The sequence below is a fragment of the Pyxicephalus adspersus genome, chromosome 4, assembly GCF_032062135.1.
Source record: "Pyxicephalus adspersus chromosome 4, UCB_Pads_2.0, whole genome shotgun sequence".
NCBI lineage: Eukaryota > Metazoa > Chordata > Amphibia > Anura > Pyxicephalidae > Pyxicephalus > Pyxicephalus adspersus.
In genome coordinates, this window is record NC_092861.1 from 112,896,821 (window position 1) to 112,917,735 (window position 20,915).

The 20,915-nt window shown below is 37.5% G+C and overlaps 1 protein-coding gene across 1 annotated transcript; it reads left to right on the forward strand.

The window, feature by feature from the left end:
• The first annotated feature begins 1,208 nt into the window (after positions 1-1,208).
• SLC22A2 (solute carrier family 22 member 2) lies at positions 1,209-20,527 on the forward strand. Its single transcript, XM_072409318.1, has 11 exons — positions 1,209-1,843; positions 5,492-5,595; positions 5,744-5,898; positions 10,039-10,207; positions 11,663-11,777; positions 13,033-13,139; positions 13,484-13,698; positions 14,918-15,026; positions 15,780-15,892; positions 16,925-17,024; positions 18,335-20,527. Exons 1-11 carry the CDS (start codon positions 1,430-1,432, stop codon positions 18,387-18,389), a joined length of 1,656 nt encoding a protein of 551 aa, XP_072265419.1. The 5' UTR covers positions 1,209-1,429; the 3' UTR covers positions 18,390-20,527.
• The last annotated feature ends 388 nt before the right edge of the window (positions 20,528-20,915 follow it).

The following is a 20,915-nucleotide window of genomic DNA, read 5'->3' on the forward strand; positions in this document are numbered from 1 at the left end:
ACGTTTCCATGAGGCATGTTTATGAGCGTTATCTATAATGCTGTTTAAAACATTAAAAAAATTAAAATGCGATTTTAACGCTGAAAAAGCGAGTAAATGCTTCCATTGATTTCAATAGGGCGTTTTCCCGCGTTTATAAGCACTTGAAAAGTAAACACGTTTAAAAAGCGGGATAACACAGTAAAAACGCTGGAAATCGTGGGAAAACACAGCATAGACTTTTCCAGCGTTTTAAAGGCAAGCTAATAAAAGTGCATAAAAATGCATATAAAGCAGTAGGAACGTTTACATACATTTTTAAAAATGTCCGTGTAGACCCAGCCTTAGCTAGAAAACTCAGATATAGCAGAGTAAAATTGGCCAGTGGCAGCAAATGAAACATGTTGGCAAGTCACAAAATTATTAATGTTGGCAAGTCACTAACTTAAAGGTTATAAAGTTACATCTACCTAACAGGTTTCAACCCCTTCCCACGCTATCCAAAAACTAAACAAAAAGTTTTGAATTTACTCCCATGTTAAAGCAGAACTAAACTCGTTGGCGGGTGGTGAGATTCAAACATAATCAGCAAGAACGCCGAGCACACTTGCTAATTATGGCGCAGGCTTACCTGTGTGCAGCCACCCTTCAGCAATGACAGGTCCTGGACCTTTCACCTCTACATCAGAGGAAGCCATGACCTTCACGGTGGACTTCTAGGAGTGTGGCGATCCTCTTCAGCCATTGGATGACTACTGGTGATGCATGCGCAAATATATCCTGCAGCCAGTTCTATATAGGGCACCAACACACACAGAGCAGAGTTCAGCACTACACAACTGAGCTAAAACAAAAAGCCGCCAGTGCTTCATTTCTTTTGAACAAAAGGGACATTGCATGTTTTTTTTTTTGTCAATTAGCACTACCTCCTGGCGGCTTTTGTTATTTTAAACTAAAAACTAAAATAACATTATCCTGCTAGTATTTTGTTTACAAAGCATGGGACGTCATCAGTGGCTACCCAATTACAGTTGAGGAGGACCTGGGCCTGTCATTGTTGCAAGGTTCTAAAGTAGTAATGTGCCATAATCCATAAGTATGCTGTGCATATTTGCAGATTAAGACAAAAAGCTTTTACACACCACCTAATTTAGTTTCACTTATCTTAGTATCTGCTTTATAAAATACAGACCAATTAGATATTCACTTGTCTTTAGTTTAGTGATTTAAATAAGTGAACATAGTGTAATTTGGTTAGGCATCTCTGCAGGTTCATCTGGTTTAACTTGTAATCCGAAGTGCACTGTGCTAGAGGCTAGGTTACCTATTGAGCACAAAAAGCTGGAAGCTTTCTTGGAGTGTGAAAATTATTTTTAGCACTTTAAAAGAAGCATTTTTTGGTACACTGGACACAAAACAACCAGATATCTCAGGATAAAGACTGAAAATCATGACGTCTTTTGATGATGTTTTGGAGGATATTGGACAATTTGGCTTGTTTCAGAAGCAGTTGTTTTTTATTATGTGTTTTATCTCTGCTGTGTTTAGCCCAATATATGTGGGCATTGTATTTCTAGGATTCGTACCTGACTTTAGATGCCAAAATCCTGCAGTTGAGGAATTAAGTAGACAGTGTGGATGGAGTGTTGAAGAGGAATATAATTTCACTGTTCTTCCAAAGGATTCTGCAGATGCCTTATACTTCAGCCAGTGTCTTCAATATGCCACAGACTGGAACTGGACATCTCCTAGTTGCAAAGAACCAATTACAAATCTAACAGCACTCAGTAGTAAGAACATGACTATTACCAGCTGTACTAATGGTTGGGTGTATGATACTACAGGATCATCAATAGTAACAGAGGTAGGAGGTTTATCTGAAATACTAACAAATATGAATGTTTCTTTTTCTATGGCACCAACTCAGACATAAATAGAGCTTTTATAAATATAAATGTCTATGTTCTGATTCTGTCCTGGATACGAGGCATATAGGAAGTAAAGCACATGCTTCTATAACTACAAGGAGACTCATTCTTTTTACTTATATTATGGGCTCATCATATTTTCTTATTTATTTTTAGCAGTTGATTTACTGTGGAGTAAGGGCCAATTCACTGGGAGTAAGTTTGCAGTGCATTTATGGCTTCCTTGCGCCTAGAAACACTGCCACATGAGAAGACATACACATAATGTCTCCCTGCAGCAGCCCCCATAGGGAATAATTAGGGGCTGCAATGAGTGGGCACCTTGCCAACCGCTCGAGGACTCGTACAGCAGCGCTGATGTGAACCTGCCCTAAAAATATATATCTGCGAGCTTGGTCAGTTCCTCTAGCAGCAGCCTAGTCACTTAATGTATCAGTATTATGTAATTTGATAGATAAGTTTTTTAACAAACCATTTTCAATACTTACAAAGCAATCCTTTGGGATCTGGTAAGTCTGTTAAAAGCATATCTGTTAATAGAGCAAGCACTTGAAAATGCCTGCAAACATGTTAGGCTTGTTTTCATAGCATCCCCAAAAGCTCCCCAAAACTAAAACTTATTAATGAAACCAGTAAATAAATACTGGCCAAAGCTTGTATGGCTAAACGTGGAATGCCTTCTACAGGTCCAAATGAGTCCACCCCATTACATATAATAAGCAATTTATGTAATGGAAGGATTACACGGCAACGATACATGCTTTTGACACAGTTTGCACAACAGAGAAGCCGGGGAGTTTGTGTATTCTCTAAATAAACCTGATGTTCATGAAAGGACCAGAGGTTGATTTCAAATCCAACCTTAGTTTACAACATTTAACAACCTCATATGTACATTGCAAGGAGTTAGTCTAGAGTTAAACTACCTGACATTTTCTTTTATCTTTCTGGATCTTTGTTGGTGAGATATCTGAGCTTGTGTTCCTGGGTCTGCTGTTACCATGATCAGGGGTTTGCTTCTTGTCAACACATTAACCAAGCTACAATACAGGTACAGCCTGCTTTCAGGCGGTCCTGACCCCAATATTGACACCTGTTAGAGTATATTATAGGCATGATAATGCTGGAACACTCAAGGGGGTGTGAGCAAACAAAACTTCCAGGTGGTCTGGAAATTACAGCAGTTACCTTGTGATTGTAAAAGGCAGTACAAGTGTCTGTACAAACCTATTATTTTAAAATGTAACTCCATTTTGTCGCCCTGCTAAAGGCTTAGTCTACGTCTTCTCTGCCCTCTATCCTTAATTGTTGCATTGTCTACCCCCTCCACTCCCCCCCGGCCCAGTATCACAATGACAACTAACCATTTCCCCTTTCTGATCACAACCTTATCACCTTCAACCTATCGAACTCTTGCTCCCCTTTGCCACATCCCAGACCTGGTCAATGTCAGAGAGATATCCCTAACCTTGACCACAACCTATTCTCAAACTGCCTTACGTCCCTAACCCCCTCCCTCTCCAAAATCACATCTCCGGATAAAGCTGCCACGCGGTTCAACTACACTCTTTCTCTGGATAAAGTTGCCCCTGCTACCTTCCGCTACCCCCATCCTGCTAACCCCCGACCCTGGCACAACAATCACACCAAACATCTTCGTGCACCTGAGCGCAAGTGAAGGAAATTTAGCCTCTGCGTTGACTTCATGGACTACAAAGCCAGACTACATCACTTTAACACTGAACTCACTGTCACCAAGTAAAATTATTTCTCCACTGTCATTTCCTCTCAAGCTTCTAACTCACACAGCCCTTTTCTCTTTTTCACAGTCAATCAGCAAAGAAGAGAATAGGGACATTTGTCCTGATTTGCCCTATAGTGCCCGACTGTGCTCACGTCGAGTGCAGCCATGGGAATTATCTTTTAATAGTGGGATAACATGTAAAAAAAAGTTAAATACAGTTAAACACCTAATATGTACCTCTTTACTCATTCTCCAGGGTTTAAATTAAAACTCTTTATTATTTATTTATTATAAACACTGGTATTAAATTGCGGCAAAATGCGCCATATGTCGTCTACACATGTGACAGCTACACGTTACATCTCCCCATGCGGCAGAGTTTCCTGGTGTGAGGAAGCCGTAAACACACCACAACCTCACTGCCAGTGTGAATAAGCCTTAACACATAAAGACTTTGTGCTGCATTCTAATTTGTAGCTCCAGATTTATAATAATAGTTTTCATTTTTTTTATCTTGTTTTTGGATTGCAACTCTCTATTGACTTTAACACCATGCAGTGTATTTTATGTGCTTGCCTTGGGCTTTAATAAAGATGCCTTTGTTTACCATCAGAGCTCAGTTCTCATGGTTGAAGATGGTGCAGGGCTAATTATAATAGGAATATAATAAATAAAATGTGCTTGCTAAGATTAAGACAAAAAATAATTTTTATTAAAATCTTTAAAGCAAAATTTTAGTTGCTTTGAATAAAGAATTTTTTTCGGAATACTTAATACACACAAACAAATATTTCATATTTATAATAACAATATTATAAGCCGCAGTTGGAAAGCCAAGGCTATTGGCCTAATCAATTGAAGGAGCAGAGGATGTTACTTGGTGAATGTAATTTGGTCAAAATTGCATTTTCATATTTGAACCAAGTGGACCTTTTGGCTTCATTTTTGTGTTCTACAGGGGCAGTGTAACTATATATTTTCTCATAGCAGAATGTCCTTGCTTTATTGTCTGTTAAGCTAACCAACAGTGCTTTGGAGATCCTCTGTCATTATGTCAATTGACACCATATATATATATATAGTGAGGAATATATAAATCAACAATTTTAAGGCCTAAATACAAAACAGCAATGTGGTCTCCCTTGGATTTAACATTGGTATCTGACCCAGCTGTCTTTGGTTAGCATCATTATTTTTACCTGACATTTTTCTAGTGTAGACATTATTTTAGAAGGCATATTAGCTGGTGAGAAAATGCAAACACTTTGTTCTTACTACACTTAATTCCATGATGCCTGCAGATTTTCATGCAATTATATATGAATTCTCTGATGGAATTCACAGCCCTGTCCTTTCCTCTGAGGCTTTGCTGTCTCCTCCACTGTCAGTTAAACACAAGTTGTCACTCTCCCGTGCAGCTTTTATAAATTTAGGGTGATTTTAGGAAGGATTACAACACTCGCCTTAAAACTAAGCAAACTGGTAACTGGGGGAAGAGTTAAAGATGTGACCTAATTCGAAAATATTCTGGTATAGTCCCAAGAAATATAGAAAGCTAAGAAGTGAATAAGATCTAACTTACCAATGTTCTTTTGCTACAGGAAATTCAGTGACAACTGATGCCAATGGTCAAATCTATCTTTTATGCCCAACCCTACAATGGAAAATGCAATGAAAATCTGAGTGGCAAATGAAAACATCAGATATCAGTAAAGCAGTAGACATCTCCTTGCTGATCTTTAAATCAGCAAGGCACATTTCTAAACATTGGTCCAACTGGTATTAGAGAACTGTGGGACAAGTGCTGCAAAAATACTAAATAAAGCGTTTCTTTTTTCAGTTTAATCTGGTTTGTGACGATTCCTGGAAGCTGGACCTTTTCCAATCATTTGTGAATTGTGGATTCTTTCTTGGCTCTTTGTTTATAGGATATATTGCAGACAGGTAAAGAGATACTGTATGTGTACAATATCCATCAACTTTATTTTTATTATTTTAAATCTCTTTTATATTGCAGGTCTGTAACTATTTCTGTTTTCTTCTGTGCTTCAGAGAAATAACTCTCTTTATTAATTCTAATCTGTGTCTCTAGATTTGGTCGCAAGCCTTGTCTTTTAATTTCTCTCCTCACCACTGCTATTTTTGGTGTCCTTGTGGCATTTGCTCCAACATATCCCTGGCTGGTTACCTTCCGATTTATTCAGGGCTTAGTCAGCAAAGGCAGTTGGTTGTCAGGATATATTTTGGGTAAGTTAGACAATTTAAATACTGATCTGCTGTTTTTTAGCTGGCATAATGCTATAAATAAAGGAGTGAAGTGTTATTTACATTTTAGGGGCATATCTAAATTCAAAAAACAAAAATGTAATATTGTAGCTTACCAGTCCCTAAATATGGTGGCTGCTTTATTTAAAATTTTTAGCAAATACAGAAAATACCTCCAGGCGTTGCTAAAGACACATCAACTACATCCAAGGACTGGTAAACTGCAATCTATATAATCAATATTTTGTTTTTGGATTTGGGTCTTAATTTAATAATAGGTAATTATTTTTAAAGTGTATGATATTTTAAGTGATTCTGCTAGATGTCTAATGTAACTAAATAATGTTCAAGTGTCTCTAGTTTTCTTGGGGTGACCATGGATTCCGGCCATACCCGTGAGCATTAGTTCAAGTGTTCATGACATTACCAAGGTCAAGGCTGAATAGTGTGCCTTTTCAATATTAAACTACATCTTTCATGCCCCTTCTCCAATCTGAACGTTTTGATACTGTTAGCATGATTTTAGGATGATAGTGGAACTTAAATTGGGCTACAGTAGGACAGGTTAAAAATATAAATCACCAACAGCTCTAACATGTCAAATGCAGATTATGTTTAACGAATTGAAACAAGGGCGGGTTTTTCATACGGAATCCTTAAAGGTATCTATTGCTATGATACCAAAGCCGTCGACCGACCACACATCCTGGGCTAACTATAGACCTATCTCACTCCTCAACACGGATGTGAAAATTCTGGCAAAAATCTTAGCCACAAGATTGAATGGGTATTTAGGCAGCCTAATACATGGTGATCAAGTGGGCTTTGTCCCAAGACGCCAAGCAGGAGATAATGTTCGTAGAGCTCTTCAGATATTACATCTATCTCATTCTAAATCTATTGAAAGTATGATGTTATCGTTGGATGTGCGGAAGGCCTTTGACACTATATCATGGCAGTATTTGTTTTATGCCCTCAATAGATGGGGTTTTGGTTCTTCTTTTCTGCATTGGATTAAGGCATTGTATGCTTCACCGTCCGCCTCCGTGAGATATATGGGCTATGCCTCAACCCCATTTCCGATTTTGCGAGGGACCAGACAGAGCTGCCCCCTTTCTCCCATTCTGTTCATATTAGCTCTAGAGCCCCTAGCAGCTGCTATCCGCGTAAACCCGGATATAGCTGGGGTAGAAGTATTTAATACGGTGCACAAAATCATGCTGTTTGCTGATGACATATTGTTGACACTTACAGCACCAATCACGACTTTGCCTAATTTGCACAATTTACTTACTCATTTCTCAGAGATATCAGGTCTAGCAATAAATAATGAAAAGTCCACAGCTTTAAACATTTCTTTGCCAATATCAGTTGTTGGAGCTTTACAACCCCATTTTGCCTATAAATGGTTGAGAGCTATCCCGTATTTGGGTATTAAGCTCACATCTCATTTATCATCTATTTACCAGGCTAATTATCGGCCTTTGTTCAGGGAGCTTTCTGTCATACGTAACAAATGGCGCAATTTCCCACTGTCATGGATTGGTAGAATACATGCCATTAAAATGTCTTACCTTCCGAAATTATTGTACCTGTTCCGCACACTTCCAATACCAGTTCCCACGCAAGTTCTCAAAGATGAACAGAGGAAGGTGCTGCAGTTTATCTGGGACCCTGGAAGACCACGGGTTCCAGATAAAATACTGTATCGCCATAGATTACACGGGGGTCTCTCGGTCCCTAATTTTAGTAGATATCTACAGGCAGCTCAACTAGCTCCATTAGTAGCACTCCACCGTCCTACAGATTATCCAATTTGGGCTAAACTATATGCTGCAGAACTGCCTGCGGTCCAAATATATAATCTTTTATGGTTGCCCCCTTCAAAATGTCCTTTAGTGTCTGATCCCACGTTGTCTTACGCGTTAGGTATCTGGGACAGAGTTAAAATTTCAGCAGGCTTGATATCAGCTCATACTCCCTTAATTGGCATTGTAAACTGCCCTATTTTTGCACCAGCATATGAGAATCCAATGCCTTATTTATGGTGGGCTTGGAGGCCTGTTAGATATGTATATGATTTGTTCTCGCTTTCTGGGATTAGGTCCTTCGTGTATTTGCAGGAACAGTGGAAGTTGCCTTCGGGCGAATTTTTCAGATATATTCAAATTAGACATTTTCTAACAAGTTTATTGAAACACACGACAGATTCCCCATTATGGTTTACCAGCTTTGAAGCCTGTTGTTATCGGGGCTCGAGTTCTGCAGGGTTGGTTTCTATGATCTATCGTTCACTAACTAACATGGATACTTACCCTCCTTCTTATGTAGAAAGATGGGAAACGGATTTGGGTTCAACACTGGACGAGGATGAGTGGCAAAGAATATGGCAGAACATCGCCACTTGCTCTCCAAATGTAATAATGCAGGAGAATGCTTATAAATTGCTATTTCGGTGGTATTTTTTTACTTTAATTCCAACTTAAAGAAGAACTATATTCAAAAGAAAAAAAAAACAAAAACACACTTACCTTTAATCGGGTCCCGTGTCGGCTCGTCCTCCGTCCTGAAGCCGGCGCTTCAGCTGGCACCATCTTTGTCTTCTTTTCCGGGTTCTTCATCCTATGTCACCTGACCCAGGTGCAAGATCAGGTGATGTAGGATGAAAAACAAATTTGCTGATCTCACTGCACATGTGTGAGATCGGCAAATTTTTCTCTTTGAGCAAAAAGACTCCTTCTGTGCATGCCCGAGATGCTTGCAGAAGGAGCGCCCAAGAGCCTCCCGGGATGCCTGACGTAGGTATCCCGAGGCTCTTTGCGCTTTCACTTATTCTTGACCGCCGAGAATTCTTGGTGGCCGAGAATTAGGGGCGATGCTGCACCCTTTTTTTTTTTAAAAAAAAAGGGTTTGCACCTAAAACAAAACCAAAAAAAAAACCAGAAATTTTACCTTCCATAAAAGGGTTCTCTACCAGCAGCTCAGTGGGTTTTTTTGCATGTTTTTTTGCGCCTGCCAATAAAGATGGCTGAGGATCAGAAAGAAGACGATGGCAGCCCCTGCAACATAACAGAATCAAGTGAGTAAAAAATGGGTTTAAATCCGCTTTACATCCTATTCCAAAGTGATGGTCATTATTATGGAGTTGACCCTTGTGTTTTGTTACAAAAACCTTCACTTTTCTGAGAAGGCTTTTCCACAAGATGTTGGAGTGTCTATGGCAAGTTTTGCATTTTCTGATGTTGGATACAAAGACAATATTTTTGCTGTCGCATGGCATTTTCCTTAGGATATACTAACCATTTATTCTCCTTTAGCTGTTTACCTATTGTTGATTAGTGCATATTTAATTGAACTAATGGGCGGCATAGTGGCTCAGAGGTTAGCACTCTTGCCTTTGCAGCGCTGGGTCCTGAATCTTGGCCAGGGTGTTATCTGCATGGAGTTTGCATGTTTTCGCTGTGTTTTTGTGGGTTTCCCCTGGGTACTCTGGTTTTCTACCACATTCCAAAATCATGCAGTTAGGTTAATTGGCTTCCCTCCACCCTAGACCAGTGGTCACCGACCTTTTTGGTCACGCGGAACACTAAAATTACCGACTCCCGACCGTGCATGCGCGAGGAGCTGGGTTTCACTCTCACACTCACATACTGTGTGATTTGGCAGTATTGTCATTCAAGAATTATGTAATTTTTAGCATTTTTTCCAAATGTAAAAGTAAAAAATAGAACACATTTTTAATAAATTGAAAACTAAAAATTAGTTTAAAAGTAAAAAAAGTTCATCAGCCAAAAAAGCAAAACAAAAAAGCTCAGCAGAAGGGGAGGGGTTATTAAGGGCTAAAAAGAGATAACCAGGGGTTAATAATAGGCACTCATTTTATTAGGAAAAACATTTTTTTACTTTTCAGGTTTCTGCAACCTTACAGAGCAAAACCGTAGAACATACAAAGTAAGCCAGTGGCCTAACTGAAGTCATGCAGGGAATACAAGTATCACTTTGGTCCACAAACAGTTAACAATAACAATCAACATGTTTGAAATGTAATAATAATACATATGAGTGTAAAATGAGAAAATCACATCATTTAAGATATGTTTTAATATCGTTACCACATTCTAGTTGCAGAGTTTGTTGGTCTGGATCACAGAAGAACTGTTGGAATTGTATACCAAGTTGCATTTACAGTTGGACTTCTGGCACTTGCAGGATTGGCTTATGTTGTTACTAATTGGAGATGGCTCCAGCTGGCCGTCACTTTGCCAAACTTTGTGTTCCTGACATATTACTGGTAACATTCTACAACTTTCTTTTCTACACATGAGATTTAGTCAAGCGTAAAACCTAGTACATTGTTATGCATTCTGAAAAGTATAATAAGTAAACTCCTAGAAGTACACTGAAAATAACCTAGCCTAAAACTGGCTAATACCACTGTTCTAATTGGAGCACACTGTGATGTCTGCACAGTAGGGACCTGTGTTAGTTCTTTGTGTCTCTCTGGGGCCTTGCATGCAATAGAATAATATGGAAGAAATTTGTAAAGGTGTGTGTGTGGGGATGGGGTCAGGCACTGTGTATAGGTTCGACACAGAATGCAAAGTTCCTTAAGTGAATCAGGATTAAAACAGACATTTAAGCATTTTTTGACCTTTAGGAATAATTTAGAATAAGCCACATTCATTTTAAGTACAGCTGCAAAGTTTCTTTCTGCATCTTCCTAATACTTCCTTATAACTCTGGACAGTCTAGAGTAATATTTTCCCAATAATATTGTATAATAATCCACAAATCGGGGACATTACTAGGTTTGTAAGACCTGAGTCATCTTTGGCTAGTGGTACAGTGCCCCCTCTCTACCTTTGTAATGTAGGTTCAAATAATCAAGTAGAGAAAAATAAAACTAAAAAAGAAACAAACTATAAAACAACAAAAAACAAAAGTTCTAAAAGGAAGAACAGAAAATGTGTCAGTCCCAAGAGAAAAGAATCACCTTGTCAGTCCCAAGAGAAAAGCAAAACACTTCATCTCTTACCGAGTAGATGGATATACACTTATCAGATGTGTAGATTGCTTTATTTAAGGGGCCTATTCATATCAAACATATCTGTTGGTTTAAAAAAATTGGAATACAAGAAGTATTAAGTAGCATCCATAGATAAAAAAAACAATGTATTCTATAAACCATATTTTTCAGAAGTGTCTCCTGTGTCCTCTGCTGTAATCTAAGACTTAGAATCTTATCTAAAGCTAGGTTCAGACCTGCGGTGGAATCAAGCATTTCCGCATGGCTCCCGGTGGCTGCCCTGTTGCTATCCACTTGGCCGCCAGCACCATAGCATTGGTAGCTAGCATATATGCGGGTTTACCAGTGGACAGTGAAAAGCAGTACTGAACTGTTCTCTTCTGGCCTGCTGTAAGTGGATGTAGCATCTTCCCCAAGGCAGCAATTCAGTGGTGTGAGGAAGTATTAACCACACAACAACCTCACCTCCAGTCTGAACATAACCCAGATCAGCTGCTGATGACCATGGCACACTAGGTATTTGTTTCTGCCTGGGTAAGCATTGTAGTTTGCTGAAGTGGCAACTCTATACCCAAGCTACAAATTGCCAGAGGAAACAAGCAGAGTGATTTGTAGCTAATGCAGATCTTTCTTACAAAGTGGCTAGTGTGACACATGCTTTACCTTTCTCATATAATAATATAATATGTAATATAATAATAATAGGTTTATTTGTTGCAGGTGTGTTCCAGAATCACCTCGATGGCTCCTATCCCAAAACCAGAAAGTAAAAGCAAATAAAATTATTGAGCAGATTGCTACGAAGAATAAGAAACCTATACCTGATACTTTGAAGGTGAATGTGTTTTTTTTTGGCTATTAGAAATAAATGTCTATAGTTTATTCTTGTCCCATAATGCAAATTTTTGTCTCATGCTCAACGCCAAGGCTTCTACTGCACACAAAAGTTTTGGCATTTGACAGTTGAGTTTTAGCTTGGATAATAGGCCACCAAAAAGTCCACTACCCAACAAAACATATGCAAGAACATATTTATGAAATTCTGGGACATTCTTAGAGATGATTCTCATTGTTACTTTTTTGGCTATACCTGGTAAATGTTACCATCCATACGGTACAGTGATACCTCGGCTAACAAAGATAATTCGTTCTGGAATCCCATTTGTTACTCGAAATCTTTGTTAGCCAAAACGTGATTTCCCATAGGATTCTATAGAAAATAATTTCATTAATTCTGGATGCTGCCCACAATATAAAGATAAGTAAAATAGTGTCAGTTACTGTATAAAATCCTCTCTGTGAGTTAAATCACAAACATAGCAAGAAAGCAAAGCAAAAAAAAAACTTAATGGAGCCTAGACAATTATTAACTTTGGAGAACTTTTTGAGCTTTGATATTCAAAAAGAAACAACTGCAAAGTTTGTCTTGGTCATTAAAGAGTTACAATATGTTACAGATCAGCTCAGTCCTTAAAATCACCCACAACCTCAGCTGTGTTTAGCAAAAGATTTCTTCTGCAAGTCATGGAAACTGCCCCCCCCCCCACCATCAAGCCTCCATCCCGCACACAAGCAGCAGGGAATCAGGGAATCCCTCGTCCACGTGTAAAGAATTAATGGTATAAATCACACCTACCTCTCAAATTCACAGCCACACCCAGCGTGCACCGTATGGATACTAGTATGAGAAGCCCCTCTCTATATAGGTCAAAGCGATGTCTCTCTCTCACTTTCTGATTCAGTATACAGGAAGTAGTGTACCTTCATCATGCAGTATGTTATCAGGCGTCTTATTTCCTGCTTTATTTTTTTACACTTGATAGCCTAGCCCATATTCGTTAGCCCTATAGTGAGTCCCATAAACAGTGAAAAGAAAACATTTGTTAGCCGAGGTATCGCTGTATATGCTATTAAAGATGCACAGCAAGATCTCACATCTTACACACTGGCTCCAAAAGAAAGAAAAACAATAAATGAGTGAGAACAAGCTGGCTTATTACAAACTCACATGATATTTGAAAATCTGCTCAGTAACATACAGCACTTTATTTGTTTTTATTTTATGTAAGCATACTTTTTTTTAATTACAGAATCTAACTGCAAATGATGACACTGGTGATAAACAGGTCCCATCTTTCAAAGACCTTGTCAGAACTCCTCAGATAAGAAAACATACTTTTATTCTAATGTACATTTGGTATGATATATTTATCTGTTTATTTACAGAATTATTTGCCAACAGCAATGACACTTTCCATTACTTTGTTATTTAACATGATTATGAATTAATATGATATGTGTAATGTATCATAACTCAAGTAGTGTGGGTCAAGAGCACAAGTAAAGGAAAATTCATTGACAGCTAGGGTCAATTTTGTTTTGTGTCCTTGAGTTAAAATAGTGTTTCAGTAGTTTATTGTTGTTATGAAGTTGTATATATTTATCTGCATTGAATCAACCTTTGTTTTGTACAACTACTTGTTAGACATGACCATGCAATTAATATAATCATGCTTGTCTTGTTTTATTCCGTATCTTTAGGTTCACATGTGCTGTTATTTACCAAGGACTTATAATGCACATGGGATCCACTAGTGAAAACATTTACTTAGACTTCTTTGTCTCTGCTTTGGTGGAATTCCCTGCTGCGTTTATTATAATTGTTACCGTGGACCGCATTGGTCGTCGTTATCCTTGGGCAGTGGGTTGTTTTGTGACAGGTTTGGCCTGCATTGTTACTGCTTTTGTCCCTGAAGGTAAGATTGTAAACACATATGATGAACAAGCCCATGTATGTCCACTATTGCTTTGTAATGCATTCAGCATATTTCCATTCTTCCTACACTGTATACACCACACAAGTGCCTTGTACCCTAAGAAAAGGCTTAAATTACCCATGTCACAAGTCAAAGTCTCATACATCAGCACTTTGGATAATTTCCTGAAAAACTCTAATTACAATGCACTTTTAGCATTCATACTACTGACTCTTGCTTTCTGTTTATATTATGTAACACAGGGTGCAGGGGTCAATAACATAGGAGCATGTAATGTAGAGTTCATGGGTCAATAATATCTAATAAAGGGTGCAAAAATCAGTAGAATGTAATGAAGAATGCAGAAGAGAGTAGTGTATAGCACATGGTGCAGAGGTCAGTAATGTTAATGAAGGGAACAGTCAGTAGTGTGTAATGTAGAGGTCAGGAGCATTGTCTTTCTCAAACCTCCCCCAGCAAAACCAAAATATTTGCAAGTAGAAGTAAAAACCTATTAGACTTTCAGATAGAACTTTGGCACAAGGTCACTGATCAAGAATGCTCATGGGCTGTTTTATCTACAGTTCCCATTAGGCTAGCCATAGCTCATGCAAAAATGTCAAAGCCATATCAATCCAATACCATCACACCTATTTATAAGCTTGTGTAGTCACTGGTCGATGGAAGGAGGATTAACACCATACCACACCTACATAAAGGAAAAGGAAACAGCCCTAATTATCCAATGTAGTCTTTACTACATGTGGTGCTGAATCTGGAAAAATACAGCATCATCTACAATTGCATTGGTTCTTCAAAACTCATTCCAAGGCAAAAGTGATTAGAGGAGGGTATACCAACAAGACATGGAAGGGTCCCATGGACTAATGGACTAATAAACGATAACCACAGGCAACAGCAGAATGTGGGGAAACAATGGAAGGGCAATATTGGACTAGAAAGCAATAATCAAAATGAAGAAGAAAGCCAGACATGTAGGTGGAGTATAGGCCATGGTCATATGGCTGGGCCGTAAGTCCAGACTTACGCAAAGGTGGATAAATACCTAAGCAGGACTTCAACAGTAGATGCAAAATACAAAATTGGAGGAATGTAGCACCTTATAGACAGCAAAGTCTAACAAATTATAAAAACATGCCTGCATTCTGTTTTAACAGTGTATCTTCTATCAGTCTATATTTTCTATTTTTTATTTCAGGATTACACTGGCTAAAAGTGACATTAGGATGTGTGAGCAGAATGGGAATTACACTTTCTTATGAAATGATTTGTTTGGTAAATGCTGAGTTATATCCAACTTTTATCAGGTAAACAGACAAATTATAATTTATAAAGTGTTTTATTTTGAACTTAAGGCACAACTAAGTCATTTACAGAGCTTGCAAAATTCAAAATGAGAAACAGAGGGGCTTTTAAGGCATACAGACGTGTTTCGCCATGATTGGCTTCCTCAGGGGTAGTAGCAACAAGTGGTAAATACTAAATTACAATGTAATACTTAATATATTGCATACACTTGATTTAATTAATTTGTATCATCATTTTATTACATATTATACCTTGTATTCACATATTTGTATGATGTAAAGTAAACGTGTAAACCTTTATGTATATGTGTGTAAATGTGTATTTTAACCATGTTTTGTAAATAAAGGTCTATATTCAATCCTAAAATTAGTATATATAGTACATGTATTTATAGGAGTAACTTACATTTCAGGTCAATCTTGGACAACCTGAAGTGTGTTTAAAAACACTCAAGGGTTATTATAGGGTGTTTTTAAACACACTTCGATTTGTCTAATGCATGTCATGTGTTGCAGTAAGGATCAATGACATGATCAAAAAGGAAAAAAAAAGGACTGCTGGTAATACTAAACAAATAAATGAGAGGGGATGGTAATACTAGGTGGCTGAACCTCTGCTTTAAGAAAAGATACACTCTACTGATACTTTGCATATTGTATTGTTCACATTAAGCGGTGGAACATTGGACACATTATATACTGTGCACACTTGATTTATTTTCCATGTACTGTATTCTTGCATTATTTTTACAGGAATCTTGGCATAATGGTGTGCTCATCAATGTGTGATCTAGGAGGAATAATAACACCATTTATTGTTTATCGGTTATCAAATGTCTGGAAGGAGCTACCACTTATAGTGTTTGGTATGAAAGTCAGTGATAAAAGACATACTTAATGTTAACAGAAACATTTTGAGGAAGCCTGAAATGAATAAGTTCTTAAATATAAAGGGAATATAGTTGAATATAACAGTAGAAAAAAGATACTCCATATACTTAGGTAAACACATTTTTTTCTTTTTTTTTCTAACCCGACAATGGAATTAGAAAAAGAATCCTGGTTTATAGATTACACCACTAGATAGTCCTGAGCCCATGTAATTTTATTTTTCTTCTTTTAAATAAAAAAGTAATATACAATGGATATATTTATTCACATTCATTTTATTGGAATTTATGTTGATAACTGTTTTGAGTGTTAGAAGTGTCAGCGGCATTTTGTGCCCAAGGTTTATACTCAAGTCAATATAGTTTTCCTGTGTTTTTTTTTACCGAGAGTACCTCGGTTTAGATTTTTAATCAGTTTGAGTATATATGGTATATGTTATTTTACCATAAATTATATTACTATTACATTACCTACCAAGTTTGAAAAAAAAAAATACTAGAATCAATGGATGTATTGGCATAATTATTAGTTGGCATACATTTTTAAATATATGTAAATCTTTTTGTTTTTTTTTATTATGTTTGCTACGTATACAGCTACCATATGTATACAGGTGTACAGCAAATAGCCTTTCATGATTTTTATACAAAATACCCCACCGGGAAATCATACTACAGCAAATCCTGTTGCAGGCTAACAATTATAAGCGTCACAGGCAGTGATATTAGGAAGTACCTAACCAGGAAGGAAATTGAAGACTGGACCAGAGCAGTGTATAGTAATGACTTTAGTTGAGTAAAAATTAGGTTTAGATTGTTTTGTTTTTTTATTCTTTTTTTAGTCAGAAGGAGGTTTGAGGAGGGTTACAAATTGGTCAGGAGATGAGCTTTAATGTCTAAGACCTTACATAATTTTGAGATATGCAGTGTCAGCATTTTTTTAAAAATAATTTTGTTTTTATTGAGCATATATATTTGTTTTTGCTTCCTTTGGGTTGTGTACTGTAGCTGTAACTGGAACACTTTCAGGAGTTTTTGTACTGTTTCTTCCTGAAACTAAAGGACGAGCGTTACCAGAAACCATTGAAGAAGCAGAGAATTTAAATAAGTAAGTCTCATCAACATATTATTTATGAAAATCCAAAACTTACAGAAAAATTATCTGTGTTGTGTTACTAAGTTTTTGTTTCACATTACATTGCCTGCAATTGTAGTGATCTTTTTTGGTTCTTCTGTTGCTAATCCATACCTACGTGTCTGCTATCCTTTCTGTGGAATAGTAAGGGACAAGTTGCACTATTGTGGTTTGCCTTTGATTTATTATGCTACTAACTACTGCGGAAAAAACAAACACAAGTCTGTACATTATATGGTTTCCATCTCTCTATACTGGAGCTTTTTTCCTTTGCTTTTTCATACGGTATTTAGAAGATGCTTACTCATTGTTTATATTGGTCAATTATGTAAATTGGAAGCAAACCAGATGGAAAAAGCTTTGTTTTATACCAGCAAATATAAAAAATGGATACTATTCCTTGGATGTTGTTGCTCTAAAACTGTTCTGTTTTTGGCATTATTAAGCCAGCACCTTTGGTTTTACATATACAGGAGCCACTGTAAGCACTTCTTTATATGTGTGAACAAAGCCACTGGATACAGAATTGTTGACAGGTCTGGAATTCTCAGGGCTTGCTTACTTCACTCCATATCTACACATTTCTGGCAACGTCTTCCCCAGATTTTCTAACCTAATCTGAGTCATCCCATCTCGTTAAAATGCCCTGGTCCCTCCAGTTAGATCACTACATTCCCACCCATTTCCCCATATTACAATATTGTAGTTTTGGCCATTCAGTAAAACATCACTTCTCTCCTGGCACCTCTTCTCCAGTCAAATTGGTTCTTCACTGGCAGTGCTTTGACCATTAAAATCGTTCCTCTTTAGAATTAAAAAAGTGGGACATATTTTGGGATTTTAGAGAGATGGTGAAACACAAACATTTTTAGAATTGCTAAAATATAAAAAAAAAATCTTATAGACTTCTACTGTAACTCACTTAATTTTTTAGTATATAGATTCACCTCAGTATAATGCAAGGTTGGTGTATTTTAATTGCACCAATTTTGCGAAAGTTTGCAGCAAGGTAATGTGCACAGTGCTGTAATTGTGCTCATTAGCATAAACTGCATATTCTTGTAAAGGTATTGATAAAAGAAAGCCTTACTTGACACCTAAGAATATTATTTGAATTTATACCATTTTATTAAAATATATTATTAGGTTAAACTGATGCAGCTCCAAAAAAGTGCATGGTACACAGTATTTTATTGTACAGTATGATGTTTGTATTACTTTATATATAGTGGTGCATTCTCTATTGTTTTATTGTTTCAATTTAGATTTTTTTTTCTTTCCAGAAAAGAAAAAATAAAGAAGAAAACAATTTATTTGGAAGTACTTACTACAGATTGACTTTTGCTAAGACATACTTAGAAATCTAAATACAATGGAAATTTATAGAATTTCCAACTAAACAGAAGAAACATTTGAAACCTTTATAATTATGGCCTATGGCCAATGCAAGATAAAATATTATTTAACATAAATTAAGGAAGGAGTTTAGAGCTGGCACATGTTCCAAATCCATTGTGATCTCCTGTCAACATATACTGAGTATGGTGGTGCAGAATTACAAAACCCCAAAATGCATTAAACTCAACTTGGGCATTTTAGAGCCAAATAATATGTAATTTCCATTAGCCTACAGTTAAGAAAAAATCTACTTCTGCTAAAAATAGTTTGTATAGCATATACAATTGCTGCACAAACCACTTAGACTTTGTAATTTAACAATAATGTTACTTTTCCATTTCACTCTGCCAGTGCTGTAAGAATACAATATGGAATCTAGATGGATACACACCATTGGTATATGGAATTCCATCAAAAATCTAATTTCCTGCTTTGTGATTGATTTATTGAATTTTTACAGAAGAAGAGAATGGGCTTCACTGTCCTCCCTCCAAGTTGATAAAGAACTGCCTCCCCTGACCCCCTGGCGCTTTCTTCAGCTCTCACATGTAATCCGAACCCTCCCATGGCCAGGTGATTTTAATCGATCTTTACTAACTGTTGAGACCCTCTGCTCCACCAAACGCTCCCTGAGGGGCACGCTATCTTATGCATACCAAGAACTTTTGGCAACCCACACCCCCGCTTTCCCAGCTTTAATGGCCAAATAGGAAGCTGAGCTTGGCATGCAACTTACTTATGAGCAGAGAGAGATGATGCTTCACTTCTGCTACAAGGCCTCCATTTGTAACAGATACCAGGAGACTAACTACAAATTAGCCACTCGCTGGTACAGAACCCCAGTTAAGCTTGCCAGGATATTTTCGCAGGCCGACAATACCCGTTGGAGATACGGTTCTGCACCAGGCACGCTGCTACATGTTTTCAGGGAATGCCCCAACTTGCAGTCTTTCTGGGCCTCCGTGTCTGATGTTATCCTAAAACTCACAGAGGTATATATCAGGAACAAGCCTGAGTTAGCTTTACTTCACATTTCCCATCTCTTCAGGAAAGTTTAGGAACGCTCTCTACATAGAGACCTTCTGAACGTAGCTAAAGCTTGCCTTCCAGCGTGCTGGAAGAATACTTCCCCTCCGATTGTTGATCATTGGCTAGACAGGCTGGCTGACATTTACCACATGGAAGACATGATCTCCACTGACTCAGAGAGAACAGACCAGTTCGCTCAGACGTGTATCATTGGATACATTTTTATAAATCTGTAGAGTGCACTAGGTTATTACACCTCCCACATGATGGTCAACCCCGACTCACCCCTCTTCTCCCTTTCTTTGTTCCACATTATTGTGAAATGGAGAAACCGGGTCCTGCCCCATGCCTGCATGTTTTCCTGTTCTGTAATGGTGTTCGCACCTATGCTTTTGCTGTTAACTATGTAAGACTATGTGGAACATGGAATGTTTTTTCTTCTTTGTATGTCATATGGTTTTTCTCAATAAACATTCATTAAAAAGAAAAAAACATACAAGTTTCAGACATCCCTTGTAAGCTAATGAATCTAATTTCAATGACATAATCTGTATTCAAAGGTTTATTATTTCTTAAGAGATGCAGACACCCTATCAGAACACTTAAAGTGCCATAATGAAACCAACTTTCCCATACGAGAATCAATCTGTACAGGACATGGCAAACCAATCGGCTATTTCTACAAAACACTACACCTGCATCCATGAGTTCAGAAATGAGAGCCGATGCAGGTCTTAGAGTGTTATTTCGTTACTGACCATTAATAGTAGTCGATATTCATCAAGTGCCCCTAGTGTAAATTTAAGTTAATTACAGGTAACCCTTTGATATATGTATTGTATCTTTTATTTTCTTGCATAACCAAAATGTTTTTCAAAATCTCAATTATTTTATATTATTCCTGCCAGAATAATGTACCTGTGCTGCCATAGTTGTATTCTTCTGAAAATGCTAGCTGAATGTTTATTGCTAGCTTCAATATTTTGAGTGCTAGATATGGAACATATATGCTGTTTAGGAAAGTTGGAATAAATGAAAAGTTCTGCATACTTCCGAGTCAGTTATTCGAAGTATGAAACACTACAGCCATGCTTCATACACACGCAGATAATGTTACCTGAGACAAACAGTCGTGCTCATCTCACGTGAGAATCTGACATGTATGCAGTGTTCCCCAATGTCAATCAGGTATGACCCCAATGAGTGTCAATGGAAGAGAGAACAGTGGGGTGCCACTTGCTTGTCCTAATCTATCCTTAAAACAGAACTGGTGCTGTAAGTACTGTCACTTAAATTGATTATACAAGATCCTTTCCAGTGTCAAAAGTCCTGTGTGTGTACATAGCCTTAAACATTATTCATTGTTTGTTAAAACTTTAGTTTATATATTGAGTAGCCTTTGGCAGTACAACTTCAGCCTGCCCAAATTACCACCAA